General features: G+C 31.4%; 1 protein-coding gene across 1 annotated transcript; it reads left to right on the top strand.

The window, feature by feature from the left end:
- Positions 1–10663: 10663 nt before the first annotated feature.
- On the top strand, positions 10664–14524 carry LOC134711309 (toll-like receptor 2). Its single transcript, XM_063571841.1, has 2 exons — positions 10664–10810; positions 12241–14524. The coding sequence occupies exon 2, from the start codon at positions 12258–12260 to the stop codon at positions 14385–14387; it is 2130 nt and encodes a 709-aa protein (XP_063427911.1). The 5' UTR covers positions 10664–10810; positions 12241–12257; the 3' UTR covers positions 14388–14524.
- The last annotated feature ends 9752 nt before the right edge of the window (positions 14525–24276 follow it).

Here is a 24276-nt window from a genome sequence, read left to right as displayed (position 1 = left end):
AGATATTTTAGAAATGTGGTCATTGACATTGAAAAACAAAGACAAAGATACTGAGATAAATAGTATACTAGTAACCTGAAATGTACAAAAGTTCCAATACCAATTCAATTCTGTGCTCCTTTTAAGGTGGTATGGGAGTCTAAAATAAAAATGATAGAATTTGTTCATACTTTGCCAAAACGTAGTATCTAGTGATATATGTTGAAAAATATAATAAAAATGATAGGTCACCACGCATTTTTTCAAGCTACCGGACGTGACAAAATGACACATTTTGTATGGATTATACAGGGAAAAACAACATTTTGTTATTAGAAACTAAACAAAATGATAGAATTGTTAAATACTTTAGGAAAAGATAGCTTTCAGACAATGATTTGAGAATATCAAAAGAAAAGATAGGGTCACTGTATGTTTTTTCCCCGGCTAAAATACTAAAAAGGAAAATTCCATGTAGAATCCTTCAGAAAATGCATAGTTTAAGAGTTACTTCCCCTTAAAATGCCAATTACAAAAAAAAATTAAAAACCTCCAAAAATAATCAACATTTGCAGAGGTATTCAATAATTTTAAGTTATACTCTTATAAATTGATTCTTTTAAATGAACATTCAATTTTAAAAACTTCATTCCTGCATCAAATTTTGCTTACTTGATAGAAAATCTGGACCTTTGGTTCTCTGTTTTTTACAATTCAAGATGGAGGAAGACACCCATACCACCTTAGCCACATTTTTTATCATTTCAAATCTCTGATTCACCAGCAACACTATACAGACCAAAAATCATAGATGTCTTTTCTATTCTTTGTTTCATGATAATTTTTGTTAAAGAGGATTTTTAGTCGATAGCATCTTCTTTCAAGGAAACCCCTTTTCTAATAAAAGCTGATTACTACCAGTATCTCTCTCATAAAAGAGAGGCGAAAGATACCAAAGGTACATTCAAACTCACAACTGAAAAAAAAACTGTCGATACTGTGGATTCATTATTATTCATGGGATACCAATTTTTGTGGATTTCGTTGGTACAGTCAAACCACGAAATTAAATGTTCAACGAATGACAAATTTTACGAAGGTGTGTATGCAGACTTTGGTAAAACCACAAAATTAAATATCCACGAATATGTAAGTTTCCCTAAATCCACGAAAATTGGTACCCATGAAACTAAATGAATCCACAGTGCCATTGCAAAAGACAAAAGTTGATAAAATGACTAGCAATGGTACACAAAACACAGCATAGAAAACTATAGACTGAGCAACAGGAATCCAGTGCATTCATGAAGGTTGTTGGTATTCTCTGGGAACTGACATCCTGCACAAATTGAAAATGACTGCCATGAAATAGCGCAATAATGGTGAAAGTGATGTTGTTCACCAATCAATTAATATAAATAAATGAAAATGTGTTTGTGCTTACATCCAATATGAATGAATTCATTTCCAACAAGGTTTTACAGTTAGTTATTATGTTGTGCTGTCACTATTAAAGGTTAGGGAAGGGTTTGTGCTCGCACATCTTTTTAAATGCCAGAATCTTGATGTGCTTGTCCTAAATCAAGAGCCTTAGAAACAGTGTTGCCACTTGTTTCTATCTATATTCTATTTATTATTTTAAGCATGAACTAGTCTGCTGTTTTGCTCTTTACAATGGTTTTTGATTTCTCATCCTTAAGTGTTTAATAGCATTCTTTTGTATTGGTTTTGCTCACTGTTAAAGGCCCTATGGTGAAATTAAGTTGTTTACTTACGTTCTCATCCTTTGGTATGTCATAGATACTAGTTTCTATTGTTGTCTCATTGACAATCTTAATGCATATTATTTTCATTTTTGAAAGGTAATATTGTTGTTACTGGAATTACCATCTGGTAGTCTGATAATAATAACAAGTTTCCATAAAAAAATTGACATATTGCATAGACACCTGTGTATTGTTGAATACTGTTTATAGACCTTTATTTTAATCTTTTGATTGAATGTGTTGTTAATTTGCAGTCTTATTGACATATACAAATGTATCTTTCCTCTCCTTTTACTCACCTTTGAAGAAGTTATACTACCATGATAATAAAATGTCTTGTATTGAAGTTTATTTTTTCAAATGATAAAAAAATGTCTGATATTGAATTTTAGTTTTTCACTTGTGGGTAGATCTATTAGATAGAGAATAAAACATGCCAAAATCCGTATCATCCAGAGATACCAATATCAGCACGAGGGACTTAGGACTGAGGGATGATATTGGTCGAGGGTGACACAGCATTTGTTACAGATTTTGTCATGTTTTATACGCTTTATCACATATTTCAACAGGAGAGTATACATAAACTGCTTTTGATCCCTAGCTCCTGGGTTTCCTTCAGTTCTACTTTTGTCTTGTTTTAAAGCTTAAAAAGAACTGCCCAATTTCTAATCCGAAGCACCTTGATTACCTTACAATTTGCATGCTAATGTTTAAAAAATATTTTGTTTATTTAAGTTTTGTGTGTGTTTTGTATTGTATTGCATTGCATTGAGTGCTTTTAATAGTTGCATTTCGTGTATATGAAAACTCGACGTTTGTGACGTCACATGCCAACAATGACGTCATTCAATAAATTGCGTCAAACAACAATATTAAAGTTGACGTAAAACATATGGGATATAGTAAGTATGTTTGATTGTATTACCTTGCACTTTCACATTTTGACTCAACAGTTTGTTTAAAACTCTAACCGGTTGAACAGTTTGGTTTGATAAAACAAAATGCAATTATATATGCAGAATTTTAAATAGGTCGCAATTGTTGAAGAGCAACAATAACAGTCAAGTCACTGTTACATATTTGGCCGGGTAGAGAAAAAAAATTGTTTGAAATTTAGTTGTAAGAACATCCACAAAACTGACCAAAATTCATCTTTTTTTTTAATTTATCTGAATGTTCCAAAATCAATCAGTGTTAAACATGTACATGTATACGAGTACTTTTGCAAAAGATAAATTTCTATTCAAATGCAGCTCATTTCTGAATTGGAATTTGCTGTTTAAACAAAATAATTGCTCTATAGCTTTTTAGAGGATTTCTATATGACGCCAGTTCTTCCTGTTCAAATATTGTGAAGCTAGAATTGTCATGTCAATATTCCACGCTGTCATATGTTTTTCTTGCAGCTATCGAGATTATACGAGGTAAAAAGTAAAAATTATATTCGTTGCTCATTGGGGTTTATTTACTACTAGATCTACATAAATACATGTTATATTTTATTGTCTCTGATATGTCTTTAAAAATATAATACTAATTTTATTGTAGGTATGACACTCTGAAATATGACCATCTTTTCTGACATTCATTGAAAATCTGGATTCTTTAGTCCTTTAATTGGAAAATCCAAAAATTACAAAGTGCTTCCTTCTCATTCGTGTTCCTGAATAAAAAGTTTACAATTGGATGTTAAAAACATCTATTTGGGAAGTATTTGTTTTAGAATAAAAAATAAGATAAAGGTAATCCTCGTGACCAACAATTGTTATCTTTTTCTTTTAAAACCCTCATTTTTGAATTTTTACTTAGATACCTAGATATTTGTAATAATGTTGTACCAGCTGCCGGACATCTGATTTGTATGCATTTCTAAGAGGTCATGCGCTTAATGCATGTTTAAGCAACTTTACATTTTTAAAACGATTTTGCATAATTTAATAGTTATATTGATGAAGATGTATCATGGTATGCAAAAAAGGTAAAATCACAAAATTACTGAACTCCTAGCAAAATTATAAAAAAAAGTGAAGTCCCTAATCGAACGGCAAAATAATAATCTCAAACACATCAAACCAATTGATAATAACTGTCATACTCCAAATTGATCTGTCTTAAACTGTTTTTTATCAATCACACCATTCAGATTTGGAAGGTGTGAGGAGCTCTAATCATTCACGTAAGGTTTACTTACTGGATTCCTTGTTTCGTTTAAAAAATAAATTTTCCGACAAGTTGTATATATGAATAGACAATATTAGTGCATTGACTTGACATTTTGACTGCTCAAATAGAACGAGTGCAGTATAAATAACATTAACACACTTTAACAACAATTGAAAATGTATTGTTTTAGATTGCAGTATAAAGACAATTATAATGCATTGACTTGACATATCACTGATATAAGGATTCGGCACAGCCTCACATTTCCCCGTGTCTAAGCCTCATCCTTATATCATTGATATGTCCAGTCAATGCACTATTATTGTCTACTTATTTGATTAAAATATTGGGGAAAAAACCCCTTCCAAAAGGCCTCATTTCATACACTCGGAGAAATATACAACACGATGAAATGTATATTACCTGTTGATAACCACAATCGATTGTAAACGAATTCGTTTGCGTATAGACTAAAATATCAACGATAATCATAACATTATGATTTATAGGTTGTAAACAAAATGTAAAAACATATGAAATATGCTTTTTTCCAAAAATTGTAAAAGAAACAAGTTTCAGTTGTTAAAACGCATCGTTGTTTACATTGGAAACAAGAAAATGTTGAAGAGGTCGTATGAATAATTAAATATAATTTTGGCAATTTCTATTAAAATAGTCATGAGGAAAAGTGATATCGGGTCAGTGACTGTGTGTATATGACATAGAAATATACATTAAACGAATTTTGACTGCTCAAATAGAACAGAGTGCAGTATAAAAATATATATATGGGGTTCGTGTTACTTATTTTTTAGTTTTCTATGTTATGTCATGAGTGCTATTAATTGTCTGTTTGACATTTTCATTTTAGCCATGGCGTTGTCAGTTTATTTTCGATTTATGAGTTCGACTCTCCCTCTGGTATCTTCTGTACCTCTTTTGTATCTATAGTTATATTAGAACATTAATATTCAATTGAAACTCTTTATATCAGTATCATGCAACAAAATATATATCCTTTATCATAAGTCATGATCTAATGACTGAAAGTTTTACTTTATTCAAAATGATTTCAGATGTAATAGGTGTATTGAAAACAAGGAATTATTCTAGTACAATGATATTGAGTATACGGTTGCATCCGTATCCCTGCATTTAAATTTTAAGGAGATTACTAATCCTCCTAATCTGTTATATTCAAGGGTATTTTCAACATATTGTTCCGTAATTTTAAGAATTTTTTGTTAAGAAAGATCATCACTTTACTCTACCATCGGTGTTTGGTTTTCAAATGTCTTACCATCAGCTCTATTTCTTTCTAAAATAACATTAGAGCAAATTAGAGGCAAAGCATTAACCGATGTTCTTATCTCATAAATCCATTAAATTGGTTGAAAATTATTTAGAATAACATGAAAAACGAAGGGAACCGCTTGAACTAAAAAAAAAAAGGACTGTTATTGTCGTATACATCGAAGGGGTAAAATAAGGCGACATTAGTACAGCGATGTGGAAATCTCGTAAATCGAGAAGGAACAGAAAAAAATGTTAGAAATGAAAATGAGGAAATCTAATGAACTCCACAAGGAGTGAAACCAGGATGCCATGCATCCACAATACACCATGCGAAATCACTTTCAGTCAAATTGTTATTATTGAAAATCTGAAAAAAAACCTGTAAAATAACATATCACATGACTGTACGGGTATCTATAGATCTTTTTTAGAACGCGAAAAACATGTTACTAGTAAATTTAGATACAGACACATCGTATCGGTCAACCGTTTTGTGATAGTGATCGTAAAACTATATAGTGTAGGTTACTGTTGTGCTTCATCCTCATAACTTTGTTGTCTAAGTTTTTATGTAAGGAGAACATTCCCTTTGAATTCAGTATAGTGTGAACATGCACGTATTAACAGTTGTTTCTTAACGCCGTAAAAAGTAAAATCATTAAAATACTAACCTCCGAGGAAATTCAAAACGAAAAGTCGCTAATAAAATGGCAAAATGAAATGTTTTCACACATCAAACGAATGGACAACAACTGTCATATTCCTGACTTTGTTCAGGCATTTCTTATGCAGAAAAATGTGTTCCTGGTTTTATAGCTAGCTAGACCGCTCACCCGAATGACGGTCGCAAACAAATCCTTTATATTGACAACGATGTGTAAACAAAACAAACAGATTATCGGTAAAAATGACAAAAATTGCGGAACAGCAGTCAACATTGTGTTTTTACCTTAAATTGATGTAACAGGTGTATTTATTTGCTGAGGAATGGGATATTGTAAATTGGAAAGTTGAAATGATACAGTTTGTAATAAACACTACATATAGTGTGGATTCATTGATATTTGTTGGATACCAATTTCGCTGATTTCGTGGGAACAAGGGAACGATATATTTAAATGTTCAACAAATTACAAATTTCCTTAAGGAATGTAGACAGACTTTGCCAAAACAACCAAATTAAATATCCACGAATATGCAAGTTATCCTCAGACCGCGAAAATTGGTACCAACGAAAAAAAATGAACCCACAGTAGATTAAATGTAGCTGTCTAGGAAAAGATAAGAAATTGTAAAATATAGATTAAAAAAAAAATACCGAACCTTAAGGAATATTCAAAAGAGACAGTTACTTAGCAGATATTCTACTTTTGGTAGTATCCTGATGTTAAAATCACTGTGATATATAAGATGTGATCTTTAATTGAAATGTTGGTAATTTCTTAGTGACGGAAATACGTTGCTTTTTTAATTGACTTTCGGAAAAACAAATTTTGCTGCATATGAGTCTACAAAAAGCCGGCTAGTACAAGTGCACAACTTGTTCCCATTTGAATACCGATAGTCTGCTGAAATATCAATCTACCAAACTCGTCAAATAAGATGTCGACCAACGACCTCAGCATTTTTATGAGATTAACTTCGATGCATTTAGTGTTGAAACCAGTTTAATTCTTCAAGAAGTAGAATTTTTCATAACTAAAACAAGGAATTGGTAACTACGCTTCCCATTCATGTAGAAAAGGGTCCGTTTAATGCGATAATGTAGTCAATCTTAAAAATAAGCACGAGGAATAGTTATTTAAAGTGTAGAATATCATGCTTTATTTAACTGCAAAATTGCAAAAAATGGGATTTTGAATGAGGAATAAGCGTGTTTTGTTGTATATATGTCGTGTACAAGTTGCAATTTTGTACAGGTTATAACATGTACAAAAATATCATGTACAAAAATATTGTACATGTTAAAACTTGTATAATACAAAAATACAAGTTATAACATGTACAAAAGTACCTCGTACATATTATAACCTGTACAAAATATTGCTTAAAAATGGTTTTAACTTGTACAAAATCCAAAAATCAGGATATCTTTCTATTATTGCACCAGATGTTATTAACCTTAATAATATTTTCATTGTTGTCCTTTTTTGAAACAGTTAATGTCCAGGGTGGGTATTACGAAGCATTCCTAAGACCTGTTATAAGATATATCTAAGGACATGTCTTATGATTCTCTTATGACTATCTATGGACATATCTTTATTTGATGAATTATAATTGTGAGTGTCCACTTTGAGGGCAATAGTAAAATACCTTCATTCTTCATAAGGACATAAGAGGATGGCCAAGATAGATGTGTCTACAAATAAAATTGGGAATGAAAATTGGGTATGTGTCTAAAAAATAACAACCCGCCCATGGAGCAGACAACATCCAAAGGCCACAAATACATGCTTCCAAAGTCGAAGATACATATTTAAAACTATCAAAATGACATTCGCCTCATGCAATGATCTTATAGTTTATGAAAAAAATTGAGTCATTAATTTTCATTAGTCATGCTGAAGGCCAAAAAGTTGAAGAGTAAATCTAAAGATATTGACAATGAAGCGTGGTCCAATGTAACTTTTTTAGCTTTCTCTTGCTTTTACAGAGTAAGCATATGAGAAATTGTTTTAGTCTTCGTATGCTATAAAACGAGAGGGAGGAGTATTACTCAAAACTATTAGGCATTGTTCTTAAATTTTTAGGAAGAATTTAGTTACTAGTATATAATGTAATTGTCATTGAGGAAATGCAAACTTTTGGTAAATAGTGTCACACGTATTTAAACCATGATGGAATGCATGAAACATCCAATTACATGAAAACACAATTTGCCAACATAAGTCATGAAACATATATTTCTGAAACTTTGTGATCATTGTCCTCTAAAGAAAAAAACGTGTTCTGGCCTATTTATTGTTGTTCTTTATGCATTGGTGAAGTTGGAGTAAATGTATATTTTACTTCATTAAGATTAATCTTTAATTTTGTACAAGTTAAAACCATTTTTAGCAATATTTTGTACAGGTTATAACATGTATGAGGTACTTTTGTACATGTTATAACTTGTATTTTTGCATTATACAAGTTATAACATGTACAATATTTTTGTTTATGTTATAACCTGTACAAAATCGCAACTTGTACACGACATATACATCACCCTCCATGCGAATCCAAACTCAGTCAATAGAAAAATAACAAAAAATATCGAACTTGAATGAAAATTAAAAAGGAAAGTCGCTTTACAAATGGCAAAATCAAAAGCTCAATAACATCAAACCAATGCAAAAATGTGTTATATTCCTGACTTGGTGATTGTCACAATAGTTAATACTACGCAATCGGTTAGCAAATAAGACGACTTTTCTGGTATCTAAAGACCCAAGACTACGGAAATATGCCGGGATATTGACCATATGACTAATGTAGTGTCCATTATAGTCATTTTTCTCATAACAAAGCAGAGCAGCTGGCAACTCAGTGTGAGCAGTTATATTTTACACAAGTAGGTTTCTTCTTTAATAAGATTATATTACAATACTATATGCTTTCATGAAGTGTTAAAAACATATACTGGCATATGAGCATATGCAGATAAAAACTTCTATGCCTCCTTTTATCTCACTTTGATTTTTCATTGTAGATATACCTCAGTTATACTTTTATGATAATGAACTATCCAAGAGCTTAAACTCATACTGATTATCATTAGTATAGTAAATAAACTCACCATAGATACCAGGATTCGAATTTTATATTTGCGCCAGACCCCCGTTTTGTCTACAGAAGACTCATCTATGACACTCGAATCAAAAAATGTTAAAAGGGCCAAATAAAGTACGAATTGAAGTGCATGAGCACCAACATTCCTAAAAATTTGCTAAATACAGCTAAGGTAATCTACTCCTGAGGTAGAAAAGCCATAGCATTTTCAAAATTCAAATTTTATATAACCAGTTATCAAAAGTACCAGGATTATAATTTTAAACGCCCGACGCGCGTTTCGTCTACATAAGACTCATCAGTGACGCTCAGATCAAAATAGTTAAAAAGCCAAATAAATACAAAGTTGAAGAGCATTGAGGATCCAAAATTCCAAAAAGTTGTGCCAAATACGGCTAAGGTAATAAAGGAATATAACAGTTAATTTAAATTTATTACCATATCAATGTCAACACAGAAGTGATGACTACTGGGTTGGTGATACCCTCGTGGAATAAAAACTCCACCAGCGTTGACATCGACCCAGTGGTTGTAAATAAACTCATCATAGATAAAAGGTTTCAAATTTTAAAGTTGCGCCAGACGCGCGTTTCGTGTACAGTATATAAAAATATTCAAAAAACCCATCTAAAAGAAAAATATTTATCAGATAAATTTCAATTTCAACAGTAAGACATTGTCAAAATCATTCTATCTATCAAATCACTTGCTTCACCAGGTATGGATGATGTTTTCCATCATATTTCGTTTTACAAACGAGTTTTTTCCTCATTTACAATGCTACATAAGTAACTTAATCACCAAATATGTAATATATGCAAGTTGATGCAAAATCCAACAAATCTTATTCATATAATGCATTTCATGATTTTTTTTTTTTAATTTCGAAACCAATATACAGTTATATTTAGTTTAATTTAAACTAAACACCTACCTGACCTTCATATTCAGTCTATCACATTTAATAATACGGAAATTGCAAATAAGGAAGTATTCAAGAATTATAGATATGACATTTACAGATCAGGTAAATTTTAATTAATTGATTACCAATTTTGATTAATGATAATAAACTATAATTATTGAGAGTTTAAGATTATCTGTTACTACTATTTGAGTTCTTAATGAGATGGGACACATTTGATTAATTCGGGGACACAATATTTTGTATAAGTATTTGAACTGATCAACCGAATCAAGCGTAAACTTTAGTAGAAACTCCAAAAGTAATCTACATGGGTAATGGTTAAACTGGTAGAGCTACCAACCCCTTTCAAGACCACTCAATATCATCAGTCAATATTTATTTTGGAAATTTCAATAATGCAAAACATTGCTCCGAACCAATAGAGGTTCTGTGACATAACACCCCTCCCCCTTTACATAAGTCGTAATTGCAGGTTTCTTCCTGGAAATTCAGAATAACGAGCCTGCATTCGGTGTAACAAATGAACATATTTTGTGATATCTTAGTAAACATGCAGTCCTGAACACTGCTCGACTGCTCTTCAATACACTAGTATAAGTATTATATCATTTGAAGAGAGTGTTAAGTTTCAAAGGGAAGTTTAATGTTTTGGTATCTGAGGTGGTTAAAACTGTTTGCTTTTATATCAACTTGAATTATCCGAGTATAAATAGCTTAGTTATTTTTAACATGTATTTAAAAGATATATTTCCCTTTTTTAAATGCATTGATCTTGTGATAAATGAGGAAGTATACTTAAAGGGATATGTATATATTGAATGTTTCAGTTGTAAAGGTTATAATGACAGTTTACAATGCTTTTGATAACTCGTGAATGGCGGTTTTAAAGATTCATTTTCAGGTAAGAGAAGTTCAATATTGGTTTACCCGGGGACGGGGGTTGATGTTACATTTCATGTAGAGATACACATAGTGTTATCGTAGTTAGTTTAAAATTAAGACTTTTAAGTACAAATGTATGCAATAATAATGTTTGGAAAGCGAAGGATGAATATATCATATTTTCAAACCTACATAAAATACACAATTGATGATGGGGGAAACATAAATACGTACAAACGTTAGAATCTATTTATTACAAAAATTAACATTGGGAAAAGCTAAATTCATCTATTGTCAATTTTGCCTGAGGAATTTGGAAATTGGTTTCATAGTAATTACTAGAATTTATAATGAACGTGGAATATTATACGTTATAAATCAGGTTCGTACAGAATCATTGACGACCGAACGTTGATGATAATCTGAGGGACTAACAGTCCACTAGAAGAAGTATTGATCATGTGGTAGTTAATGAATATAGCACTCTGTAAATTATGTGCGTCCGAAACTTTTCTGGAACTGATACATCTTCACCAGGAACTCTCAAACCCAAAATGTTGAAAGCCAGTGGTGTATAAATACGTTAGGGGTTTTATAATCAAGGGACACTTACAAATGTATCAACTAGAAATTAAACCTTTTTTATATAAATTTCGAGCATCCTTTACATTTTTCTTGATTTATCTTCACCAGGAACGCCCAACAAAAACATCTGACAAAGAGGGAGATTCTTGGAAATAATTAATTTTATGTGAAAAACAGTATATTTTCAATGTGGTGTCGATTTTTTTCTTTCTTGTTTAGTGATGAAAAGTAAATATTTTGACGTCTTTATTTTTTCTGTTGCAACTTTCTCTAGGTCAAACGTCAATCTCACTGGACTTGAATAACCATAAGTCAATGCTAGTCAATTGAAACGACCCTATATAGATTTCGTGTATCTAGAGCCCAATGATATCTTCATCGGGAAAATTCAAACCAAAATATGAAAGTCAGAGATATAAGCTATAAATACGAAGAAACTTTAGGATAATAATAACCAAAAAGGTAATAAAAAGAATAGTAAAATTCAACTTAGGTCAACTTTATCTGAGAGAGTTTAAATCTTAGTTTCTGTGTGTTTTCTTATCACTTTACACTTTATATAAATATTGTGTGTAAAAGTGTTTTTGGAGTAGGGGTGCAATAAAGGTATGCACCTTAAGATAATAGAAAAACTTTGCATTAGAACTTCCATTTTTTAAGCGGCTTTCTTTCATGTTCCTGACATGATGAACTCGATCGGCAACACAAAACCTCATTTGATCTTAAATAAAACCAAAGTATATTAGGTTAAGTGTTAAAAACAAAATATCATACTAGGTCTTTAACACCATATAACTGGTGAATATAATAAATAAGCTAACTTATTGTCAACCATGAAACAACGTTCATTATTTTCTTTTTTAGATATTAAACCTACAACCATGACCAGAATGAAAATCATCATATCTGTATATCTATTTGGAGTGATCTCCCTTACAATGCTTCACACTACTTCTTCAATAGAATGTCCACAGTTTTGCACCTGTAACGTAACAACGGGTGAAGCTAAATGCCAAAATACATTATACAGCGGTATCCCAGCTTTCCCAACTTATATCACTAGTCTAACCTATACAGGTATGAATTTACCTGAAGTGAAAAAGAAAACATTTAACCTAATTAAAGATTTAGACTTACAAGTTCTTATTCTGAGACATAATCGTATACAAAATATTACAGATAATGCACTCAGTAAATTAATACATCTGCGTCATCTTGATTTAAGTGGAAATGGTCAAATTAATTTTACACAGTTAGGTGCATGCCTTGGGAATATTGAATCGCCAAATATAACGATTTTAAAACTTAATTCATTTGGTTGGGACAATGAACCGATAAGCATTTATGAAACAATTTCAAAGTACAACATCACTGAATTACAAATGTCCCGAAATAATTTCAAACTTTTAAATCTGAGCGCACTTGAACAGTACGTACCAAACTTGACCTCATTAAATGTGGCGTATAATGATATAGAACATGTAATACCTGGTCAGTTAAAGAAACTTGAGACATGGAGAATCCACCACAACTATGTTGATGTCAACTACACATTATTCAATTCTACCGGAACATGTAACTTTCCAAGTTTGAAAGTTTTCAATTTAACGTCAAATTTTGTTAATCGTTTTGAAAATCGTTTTTCGTGTCTCGACAAGCTAGAAGTATTAGTCCTAGACAGAAATCCCGTCAAGCAAATTCTAGAAGACACATTTGCAGATCTGCCGTCATTGCAGGTTCTACATCTGAATCATTTAGGTGATCGTTTGTATAATATAGAAGCGTTTCCATTCCGAAGTAAGAGTTTAAAGGAATTGTCATTTGCAAGGAACCATTTTTCTTTTTTTAAATCTGCAAGGTATTTATACTTTAACAGTACTGAAATATTTGGCGGAATTCCCAACCTTGAAGCAATAGACCTCAGTGATAACTACTTTAATCTTACCGATGGTGTTCTTCGTGAAATGATATCGCATCTGACAAATTTAAAACGAATAACGATAAAATCGTGTAAATTTCAAACTATTCCAACAGATATCTTTAGCAAAATGAAAAGACTTGAAGTGTTAAACTTGACAAAAAATCACATTGGACAATGGAATGGAGCAGACGTTTTCGGTAGCATATCGTCACTAAAGACACTGCGTTTGGACTTTAATTATATAAATGTGTTCAACGATACATCGTTTCCAGAGTCCTTTATGGCAAATCTTAAGTCAATAGATTTGGCAGGAAATCCTTTTTTCTGCAGCTGTAAGAACCTCTGGTTTCGTAAGTGGATTCATTCTTGGCGATTGAAAAGACCAAACATATTTAAAGGATATCCGGCTAATTATCTTTGTATCAATCCGCCAGAATTATATCATACTGAATTGAAAGATTATTTTCCGTCCGACTATGAGTGTTACCCGGAAAAAATGAACGCAGCCTTACAGTCGTTCATAGTGTTATCACTGATTGGCATCTTCAGTGTTATATTGGTAAGTTTAATTTATAAAGGTAGATGGCATATTAGATACTGGATCTACCTACAGCGCGTCAAACAAAAAGGATACATTTCACTAAATAGTGGCGACAGTTCTCTGTATTCTGGATTCGTTGTATACAGTGACGAAGATAGACATTGGGTCTTTTCCAAGTTTCTTAAAATAGTGGAGGAAGAAAACGATCAAACATTGTGCATTCACCATCGCGACTTCGAAGTAGGGAAGCTCATTGTTGACAATATCGCCGATTGTATTGCACAAAGTAGAAAAATTATATTAGTATTATCTCGAACCATGATGGCGAGCGATTGGTGCTTATTTGAAACTAGACTTGCACAGAGAAAGTTTTTAAGTGATGACAACGGATCTCTTATAATCATTATGCTTGAAAATATACAGAAGAAAGATATGCCACATTCCTTACGTGACTTAGTTGATTTGACAACGTACATTACGTGGGCCGAAGAACCTGAGTTACAAGAAAGATTTTGGAAAAATGTTCTTAGGTGTATCAAAAATGAATGATTGATTTCTGTTATCAAGAAATAGGGTAGACATTTGTATACCTTTTCTAGATTATAAAATTCTGTTCAAACGCAAACTGGTCATAAATGTATAGAGAAATTAATTTTGAAAAGTATGTGAATGCATGAACCGAGAGAGAGAAAGATAATTTTTTTTTAAATTTATTGTAAATACATCTGTCAGTTATGTGTTTTCGCTTTAAAACAAAGGCCTTTTATGACTTTTGTTAAATTCTAAAAAAAAAATATAAAGAATATCCTTGTTTCTTTCTTTCATTTTAACATTTATGTTTGCTTATATTTGTGATTCAATACAAAGCAAGCCCAGATGAGAATTTTACCAAATGTATCATATTAATTATCAGTAACGGGAGACTCCATAGGACATTTCAAGGCCGAAAAAACATAGAAGACACAGATAAATAGACGTGCAGTTATATATAGGTTTCATCCACAATTTTCTACATAAGAAAATGCTTGCACCTTGTCAGGAATATGACACTTGTTAGCATCGATTGATGTGTTTGAGCTTTTGATTTTGCCATTTGATTAAGGAGTTTCCGTTTTTGAATTTTCCTATGAGTTCGGTATTTTTGTACATAAGAAAATATTTGTACCAAGTCAGGAACATGACACTTGTTAGCAATAGTTTGATGTGTTTCAGCTTTTGATTTTCCTAGGAATTCGGTATTTTTTGTACATAAGAAAATGTTTGTACCAAGTCAGGAACATGACACTTGTTAGCAATAGTTTGAGGGGTTTCAGCTTTTGATTTTCCTATGAGTTCGGTATTTTTTGTACATAAGAAAATGTGTGTACCAAGTCAGGAACATGACACTTGTTAGCAATAGTTTGATGTGTGTGAGCTTTTGATTTTCCTAGGAATTCGGTATTTTTGTACATAAGAAAATATTTGTACCAAGTCAGGAACTTGACACTTGTTAGCAATAGTTTGATGTGTGTGAGCTTTTGATTTTCCTAGGAATTCGGTATTTTTGTACAAAAGAAAATATTTGTACCAAGTCAGGAACATGACACTTGTTAGCAATAGTTTGATGTGTGTGAGCTTTTGATTTTCCTAGGAATTCGGTTTTTTTTGTTCATAAGAAAATATTTGTACCAAGTCAGGAACATGACACTTGTTAGCAATAGTTTGATGTGTATGAGCTTTTGATTTTCCTAGGAATTCGGTATTTTTGTACATAAGAAAATATTTGTACCAAGTCAGGAACATGACACTTGTTAGCAATAGTTTGATGTGTGTGAGCTTTTGATTTTCCTAGGAATTCGGTATTTTTGTTATTTTACTTTTTACAAGGACATGTGCATAATCAACAGACGACAATATTAAACACAACTTCCCGTAAAATCTGATGTTGTGCCAGATACTTTGGAACTTAATCTCCTCTGGCTTTTGTTGTGTTGTTTATCAGTAAATCAAGTAGTTTTTAACATTTGGTCACGATTTAAGTCAGATATTCAGATCGTCTAGACTTTCCTCGATCTATGATATATAGAATTGTTTTCAGTCGTCTGGCAGAAATTAAAGTGGAAGCGGTGTGGGAAAAAATATATATACACTCATCCTTCATTCTAAAAACATACATCCATGTATCAAATTTACTCATAAGAGATCTAAATCTAAAATCATCTTCCTTGATATGTCCAGCTCTTAAACAGATGTGATGATATCCACATACCTATATTTTAAGTCTATTGATACTCACCAATACCTATCCCCACAAAAAAGTTGCAATCTTGTCCCCTGTAATAAGCAGATTGGTCACTCTGGGTCAAACGTATTAGTACCAACACAGAAATATCAACAAAGACAGTGTCAACTGGAAACTATCCGCATTAAAGAGAAAGAGTTTTAAACACAAAACTTTTCAATTTTTTTTTTTTCGCAGATCGAAAAATACCCAAAGGAGCTTACTCTCTCATTATGATCTGATCATTTCATACATATATTTGTCTGTTTCACATAAATGATGCAATCTCTTAAATTGTAAAAAGAGAAACATAGTTAGGACCACTATACGAAGTTGAAATTCTATTTTTTTTTTTTTTTCATAAAATTGTTTATTTCAAAACTATACATTAAGATTCAATGATATTGCCCATGAAAAGAGTTGTCAAATCGGCATTCATACCAAATCTTTTTTTTTTTATATTTAAGCAACTGTAAAAAGCTCTCTTTTGTTTACTATCGTAGCCCATAATTTGATAAATAGTATTTAGAACCAAACTCTTTTGAGATCTAACTTAGAAATACTAAAAGCACATTGCATTCTCAACGAAAATGAACATATCAATGAAAAAGATTACTACAGTGGTGTTGATACCCACGGCAATGTCATCGACCAATTGTTGTAAAACATTATCAAAGATACCAAGCTTATAATTTGTGGCACGGGTTTTCCGTAGCGGCATATAGTGTCTTATATAGAAAATGGTGAATTGAACCTGGTTTTATAGCTAGCTGAACTTTCCCTTGTATGACAGTTGCATACAATTCCCTTACATTGACAACAATTTGTGAACAAAACAAACAGACATATTAGGTGAAGCTGACTTAACCTTATAAAACAGGGGGAGTAAGCTTTAGCATCATGTATCATCCGAAACATTAGAAGTTTGAAGTTACTGGTCAAATGACTGGGGCATTTTTAAATGAGAGTTATAGACGTCACGCAGATACGAATAACATAAAGTATAGAAATGAACTTCCATCTCTCGTGTTCATTGATCTTTAAACATAGGAATTCTGTTGTATTATATAACTTTAATCAAAACAAAACTAATTAAATATTGATTTTCTGACAAAAAGGGACGACAAAGGTGACGATATGTCACATACATACACGTTGTCAACACGGAAGGTGCTATACCTGAATGTGACATCATTCAGCCACACAACGGGTTCATTGAAATTCCAATTTCTTCGGATACGTCCAATGGCATTAGGAATTTCTTAATTATTGTTTTTAACAAAGTGGCCTTGATATTTCAGGTCCTTCGCCCACCAAATTATCTATCATGATAAAATTATATGATGCATCAGAAATAAGACAATAAAATAAATGTATTATACGTATCAAGTTGATTTGTCATATGAACATAGGATGTTGGAATTTGAGGAATAAACCCTCATATTTGAAAAACATAGACAAAAAGCTAATGGTAGTAAACTAAATTGATTTCGATAGAGATATTAAACTAAAAAGTAGGAAAAAAAGTATAAAATTACAAAAATACCGAACTCCGAAAAAAATTCAAAACGGAAAGTCCTTAATCAAATTACAAAATCAAAAGTTCAAACACATCTAACGAATGAACAACAACTGTGATATTCCTGACTTGATACAGGCATTTTCAAATGTAGAATGGAATGAAAATGGTGGATGGAACCTGGTTTTATAGTGCTAAGCCTCTCTTTTGTATGACAGCCGCATCAAATTCCATGATATTAACAACGATGCGAGACCAAATGTCACAAATAGGGGTACAACAACAACACGAACCCCACCAAAAACTTGGGGTGAATTTAGATACTCCGGAAGGGTAAGCAGATCCTGCTACACATGTAACATTCGTCGTGTTGCTCAAGATATGACAAAGCCGGTAAATAGTATGATTCTGAAGGGAACCGGATTTTAGTTACAACATAAGTAACATATCCGATATCATCTGTATAACGGATTTCCATAACGGTCAACCAACTCGTGATGGCGCCCGTAAAATTTACGTAGTGATGATTTCAACTTCATCATTTGGAGCGCTAAGCCTCTCTATTGTATGACATTCGCATTAAATTCCGTTATATTGACATCGATGCGTGAACAATACAGACCTTAAACGTAAAATTGTCAAAATAGTGGTACAGTAGTCATCACTGTGTCACAATATTAGAACAAAAACAAACAAATATTTAACAAAGAAGCACAAAATGCATCTATCAAATTTAACAACCACATTCATTGCTTACTATATATACTCGTACCCTGTATGTATTTTAAATCACTTATTGATATTACGAGTAGATAATAATCTAAAGCATTAAATGTCTTATTAATTGTATATGCAGTTCATATAATCTAAATGTTTACTTTTCACTACCTCCTGAAACAGTCGAAATGAATGCAATTTATCTTTGAGGTCTTTCTTTGAATGCTTCCGTGTAGATTATACTCAATACACATAATATACTATAATGTTTCTGTTAACATCGTTTAAGAATAGCATGGGTTTTTTTCCGACAAATTTCATTATAAAATATATAATAAGGATCCATGTCCTGGAAACTATGGTCACACCCTTCGACTTAAATGAACATGTTTTTCAACTGAGTTTTAAAGTTCGTTATTATGTTGTACTGTTATGTCACTGTCCTAGGTTAGGGGAATCCCGCTAACATGTTTAACCCCGCCACATTATTTATGTATGTGCCTGTCCCAAGTCAGGAGCCTGTAATTCAGTGGTTGTCGTTTGTTTATGTGTTACATATTTGTTTTTCTTTCATTTTCTTTTTTTATAAAAATAAGGCTGTTAGTTTTCTCGTTTGAATTGTTTTACATTGTCTTATCGGCTGACTATGCGGTATGGGCTTTGCTCATTGTTGAAGGCCGTAAGGTGACCTATAGTTGTTTATGTCTGTGTTATTTTGGTCTCTTGTGGACAGTTGTCTCATTGGCAATCATACCACATCTTCTTTTTTATATGCATTGAAATTATCTATTTGTGTAAGATGCACATGCTTTATTTACAGTTTCTACACGTTAGTTCGACTTCTATACTTGTGTTCATACCTCCAACATCCAATGTACAATATGTGCATGACAGTACGCTCGTTGTGCGGTTGTTGTTCGTTTTACGTTGATGGGGTTGTCCTTTATTGAATCTGGTGTTGATGGTAGGGTCTTTTGTTTTTTTCGGAACAGTTCGAGGTTCGAAGCAATTGATAAATTCCTATACTTTATAGACACATCTAGATGAGACACATCTAGATGTCTATTTATTTCATTGTTTTAATTTCATCGAGTTGCTGAATGACAACAGGTACAACTATCTGTTTATTTATAAAGTTAAGGTGGTATATCAGAATAATTGGGGAAAACTAGAATTTTTTAAGTTCAAGGTTACATTTTTCAATGTTTTCAAATGCCTTTTTATCATGGAAATATCGTCTTTACAATAAAATTACAAGAAAATGATTACAGTATTTTAAAGCAAAAATTCAAAATAATGGATAATTCAAAATTAGAGCAAAATGTATAAACTGTATTGATTGTCTTCTAAAATAATTTAACGGTGTTATAATTTTACTTTGATAAAATGTTGTGACGGCAGCTTGTTTTGATAATTGTCGTTATTGAATATATCTATTCAAATTATGAATAATTTTAATTTAAAAATGCAGTGATAAGGGATTAATCTAAGGTCAAACTCCTAATATCTATATATCGTTATGTGAAGTTGGCTAAGCGATGAAATAAACTTTTGACATCCAATTTTTTTTGACAGCTGACATGCTTGTTAGCAAAATATATCAATTTTGTCCTAACTCGCGCCATTTTCACATTTTTGTGTAAAGTTAAGAACCAGTTACAAATGCTATCAAGACTAAGGATATTTTATATAAAATAAATGTTGTGGATGATATTTTTCATCATTAAAAAGAATCTAGAGCAGCTGCCCTTTTTTTTATTAGATATAACACGTTTCATGTAATTTCTGTTTTCACAAAATGTTGTAATTTTGATCCAATCATTTTTCATCACAAAAATTAATCTTAAATATTATCAAATTTCCATTTGTAGGCTTTGAACTATCTTTATTAATTGACGTAATTCGTCTTTGTGTTAGATTATGTTGTTCATGTTTAAATTATTTTTTACGATTTTATTGTCAAATATTTACGAACGAGTTATCATATGCAAAAAATTGTATCGTTTAAAAATGTTTAATGTTAGAAACGGACAATATCTTTCTTTTCGTATTTTATTTGTATGTTGTAATCTATAAAATAAAATTTTACGACATTTCATATGTAATTATTGGCAATATTTCTCCTCAGATACATTTCTGCATTGACATTTATTGACCGCACGACAGTAAGCTTGGGGCAGCTGGCCTATCAAAAGTCTTGGCGGGCAAAACGAAATAGAGAAGTTTCATGCAGGTGCCATGCGCGCGTGTCTTATGGATTTTTCAGGATTATAACTCGTCTGCTACCTCAAAGAATAACCGACAGCAGCCGATATAGATTTCCGTATTGAAAGACAAATTTACATTTGGCTTCATTGTGATAGGGGACAGGTGTGTGTCTGCTCCTGCGCAAAAACAAAAACTAACAAGGAACCTAAAAATAAATGTCGTGAAATTAATATCATAATGAATGTATTGTCAGATTCCGCCATTAGAAATTGTAGTTATTTATATCTCAAAAATGATTTGTTTTTAAGTTAAAATATCATCTTTAATTTTTAACACAAATGCTTTAAAACTTGTGTTTTGATGTGCAATTTTTTTTAAATATTTATATGATGAAAATAACATGGAAGAATTTTATATACCACATTACCTAATTTAGAGTTTTATTGATTACGTGTATTTAAAAGAAGAAAGTTTTCGTCATTATTATGTGAAAAAATGCATTTTAAATTAAGCTCAATATAAAATTTCTAAAACTGAATTTTTGTCAAAATTGATCATGAAGGTAGAACTTATAAGATATTCATCTATATTTACATACTATAAGTAAATGCACATCACAAAAAGCAAAAGAATGGCGCTTTTATTGCTTTTCTCAGTTCCATCGCAATGTCACATTGAGTCCTTTCATAACACGTAGCAACAACAAAAAAACAAAAAACTCGCACTTCACCGAAGTCTATGCAAAGTGACAATCAGGCAACAACTTCTACATTGAAAAAAAAATATCAGACATCAGAAATAAAAAGAAGAAATTTGTAAGTGTATAACTTGAATTTATATGAAAAATACAATATATCGTTGCCCATCTGAATATATATACCAAACTATCTTAAAAGGACACTTAGTCGTTCCAGAGTCATATAAACACACGGTTATAATTCATATTTGTCAATATGCTTTTCTCCATTTTTTTAAGCATTACATTTTATATTTTGATATGGATTGTCCTTGCGATTATAGGTGAAGTATGAACAAAAATTTAAGAGTAGTTTTAACAGTTATAAACATGATAAAGCGATATTATTTTTTTTTTTAGAAATTATCATCCCTAACTTACCCATAATAAAATACCTTCATACATATTTTATATTTTATTTTACTGATAATCAGAATGCTTGTCTTTTCCTTTAAAAATACGTATCTGATTTGTTTTCCTCATTCAAACGATTTTTAAAACAACTATTTGTAAAAACATTTCTTTACATCTAAAATTCAAAACAATTGTATGGGAAAAAATGAAAGATCAATTTTAATTCAAAGATCAAAAACAGTCCAGTTAGAAATTGAATAATCATGAATAAATAATATAAACCGCATGTTTAAGTTTAAAGTCTTTTCATGTCGAACTTAATAAAACTTTTATACAGCAGGTGACACGCGAGCGGCACACGCCTTTAATGAAAATAAAATGTCCTTTTATGACCTTTTTTTATTTAAATTTACTGCATAGCTTTTGTTTTCTACTTTTTTACAGAATTATGGGAATTATAGCAGGTAAATAGACCCTACAACAAATACAAAATGTTAACCAATTATATTGGTTTCTATTGTGCTTCATATTCACGCGCGCGACAAACGGTATATTCTTTCGTACACCTGTCTTTTTTGGACAAATCGATCATAGAAACCGCCTGTCGCACGCGCCTGCAATATTGTTGAGCAGGTGAAAAGTGGAAATATAACAAAATTTCATAATCCTTTCTACCTTTAAACCTACAGTAACGATGATTTGAAGTATTTTGTTCATCTGTTCCGCTTCTTTAAAAGATCATTGAACTTTTCAAATATTGATGAAATTAAACGATCGTTAAGAGATGAAGCGATTAGCCCCGTAATGGTGTAAATAAAGTGAACTTTAAAAAGGTCAATTTTTAAAATCAGTGTAAAATTATAAATCCATATTTTCATTTGAACATTGTCTCAATGACTAACAATTTAATTAGCTTATTTGTCGGCGATTTCAACATTACTCTAGCTAATATAAAATATTATTTCAAATTGATAGAAAACTGTTAAATTGGATTGTTATCGTGACGATCATTTCTACGCCAATGGGATTTTCATAAAACTATTTAGTCAACCATAAACGGGACTTTCAAAAAATGTCAAATTAAAGATTTTTGATGAATAATGATTTGAGTTTCATTATTACTAACGCACATGTCTTTGTTATTTTTGAAATTATTTAAGAGAAATTACTCAACTCTCTGGAAACTCAGCATTGTTTCGAAGTTTCTTTCGTCTGTTCGCGCTGCTGCACGTGCATTGTGTCGCCTGCGATATTGATCATAACTCTACTCTATATCGTTGCTATCTCGCTGCTTCTCCACTGAAATTATTTCCGTTCGTTAGATTAATCTATGCATCTGTCATTTAATAAAACACTTCTGTAGATTCTATACCAACAAGTGACAGTCGGACGGTTATTAATTTTGCCAATACCAAGTAATATGCGATAATTTGTATAAAATGTTTGGTAACAACGGGGATAAACCGAACTACCACTGAGCTTCTCAAAGGAACCGAACGCGTGATTCTAGCGTCAAGTTTCCGTTTAATCTTCTAAAGTGTGAATTTATGCCGGCATTCTTCTGTTTTGAAGAGATTTTTGGAGTATCATATAAGTTTCAATTTGGAATCGTGACAAAGGCTTCATCCATACGAGTGATTCAGTTATCAGGAGAGAATAAGACAACACGCTGTTAAAGAACAATACCGCCATCATTCGTGTTTAAATGCAATAAGTGACGGTCTTTAATGGTTATAATTGTCGCTCAATAAATGACTGATTTTTTATACAGATATCGGAAAATATTCAAATGTCATGTTCTGTTATTACAAACTAATCAGAATATAAAACATCTAAAAAATCAAAATATTGAAATTATCGACATTTGCAAAAGGACAAGCAATACATTGGAAAATGTTTGAGCGTAAAGTTTGAAATCAGATAATAAATTAAATACCAACACTATTAAATGCCACTACTCTCATTAATATTTAAACATGGAAATAATCTAACTGTTTTGATTCATGCTGAGTTTTTCAACATATTATAGCGCGTGTTTTATGCAAACGATGAACCAATTAGAGTTTTTTTTAAATTTTAAATTGATCATCATAAAGTTCATATTAATAAAACTTAATTCCATTTATCTTATTTCAACACCAGTTTGATATATTAATTTCATAAATTTTCAACATATATAATAAATGACAAAAGAAAATCTGATTTCCAACATCTGTTTGTTTGGACATTAAACTACAAGGAAAGTAAGCCTTAAGCCGCCTTCACTGGGGTAAAAAGTAAAGGGGAATTAAAGAAAGCATTTGTCGTAAGTCAAAGCAATATGCTTCCAAAATAAGTTATTGTTAAACCATTTAAAATTTCATTGAAATGTTTATAATATAAATGATTGGTATCAATCTATGTCCTCGATGCCTTTTCTTTGATAACTGATAAGCGGTACAATACATTTAAAACGAAAAAGAAAGTGAAAAATTTGTTGAATGCAAGATGCCTATAGATCAATTTAATATTATAGTAAAGCAACAGCTTAAGTTCCAATCACGCTGGAAGACCAATACAATTGTTCAAGTGCAAACATTAATTTCTAACTCTTTTTGCTATATAGAGTAAGCCTAAACTAGTTTTTTTTATACAAACTTGACAT

This window comes from Mytilus trossulus, chromosome 3 (genome assembly GCF_036588685.1).
Source record: "Mytilus trossulus isolate FHL-02 chromosome 3, PNRI_Mtr1.1.1.hap1, whole genome shotgun sequence".
NCBI classification, from domain to species: domain Eukaryota; kingdom Metazoa; phylum Mollusca; class Bivalvia; order Mytilida; family Mytilidae; genus Mytilus; species Mytilus trossulus.
The sequence above is the reverse complement of the archived record's forward strand: the minus strand, read 5'-3'. Positions and strand labels throughout refer to the sequence as shown.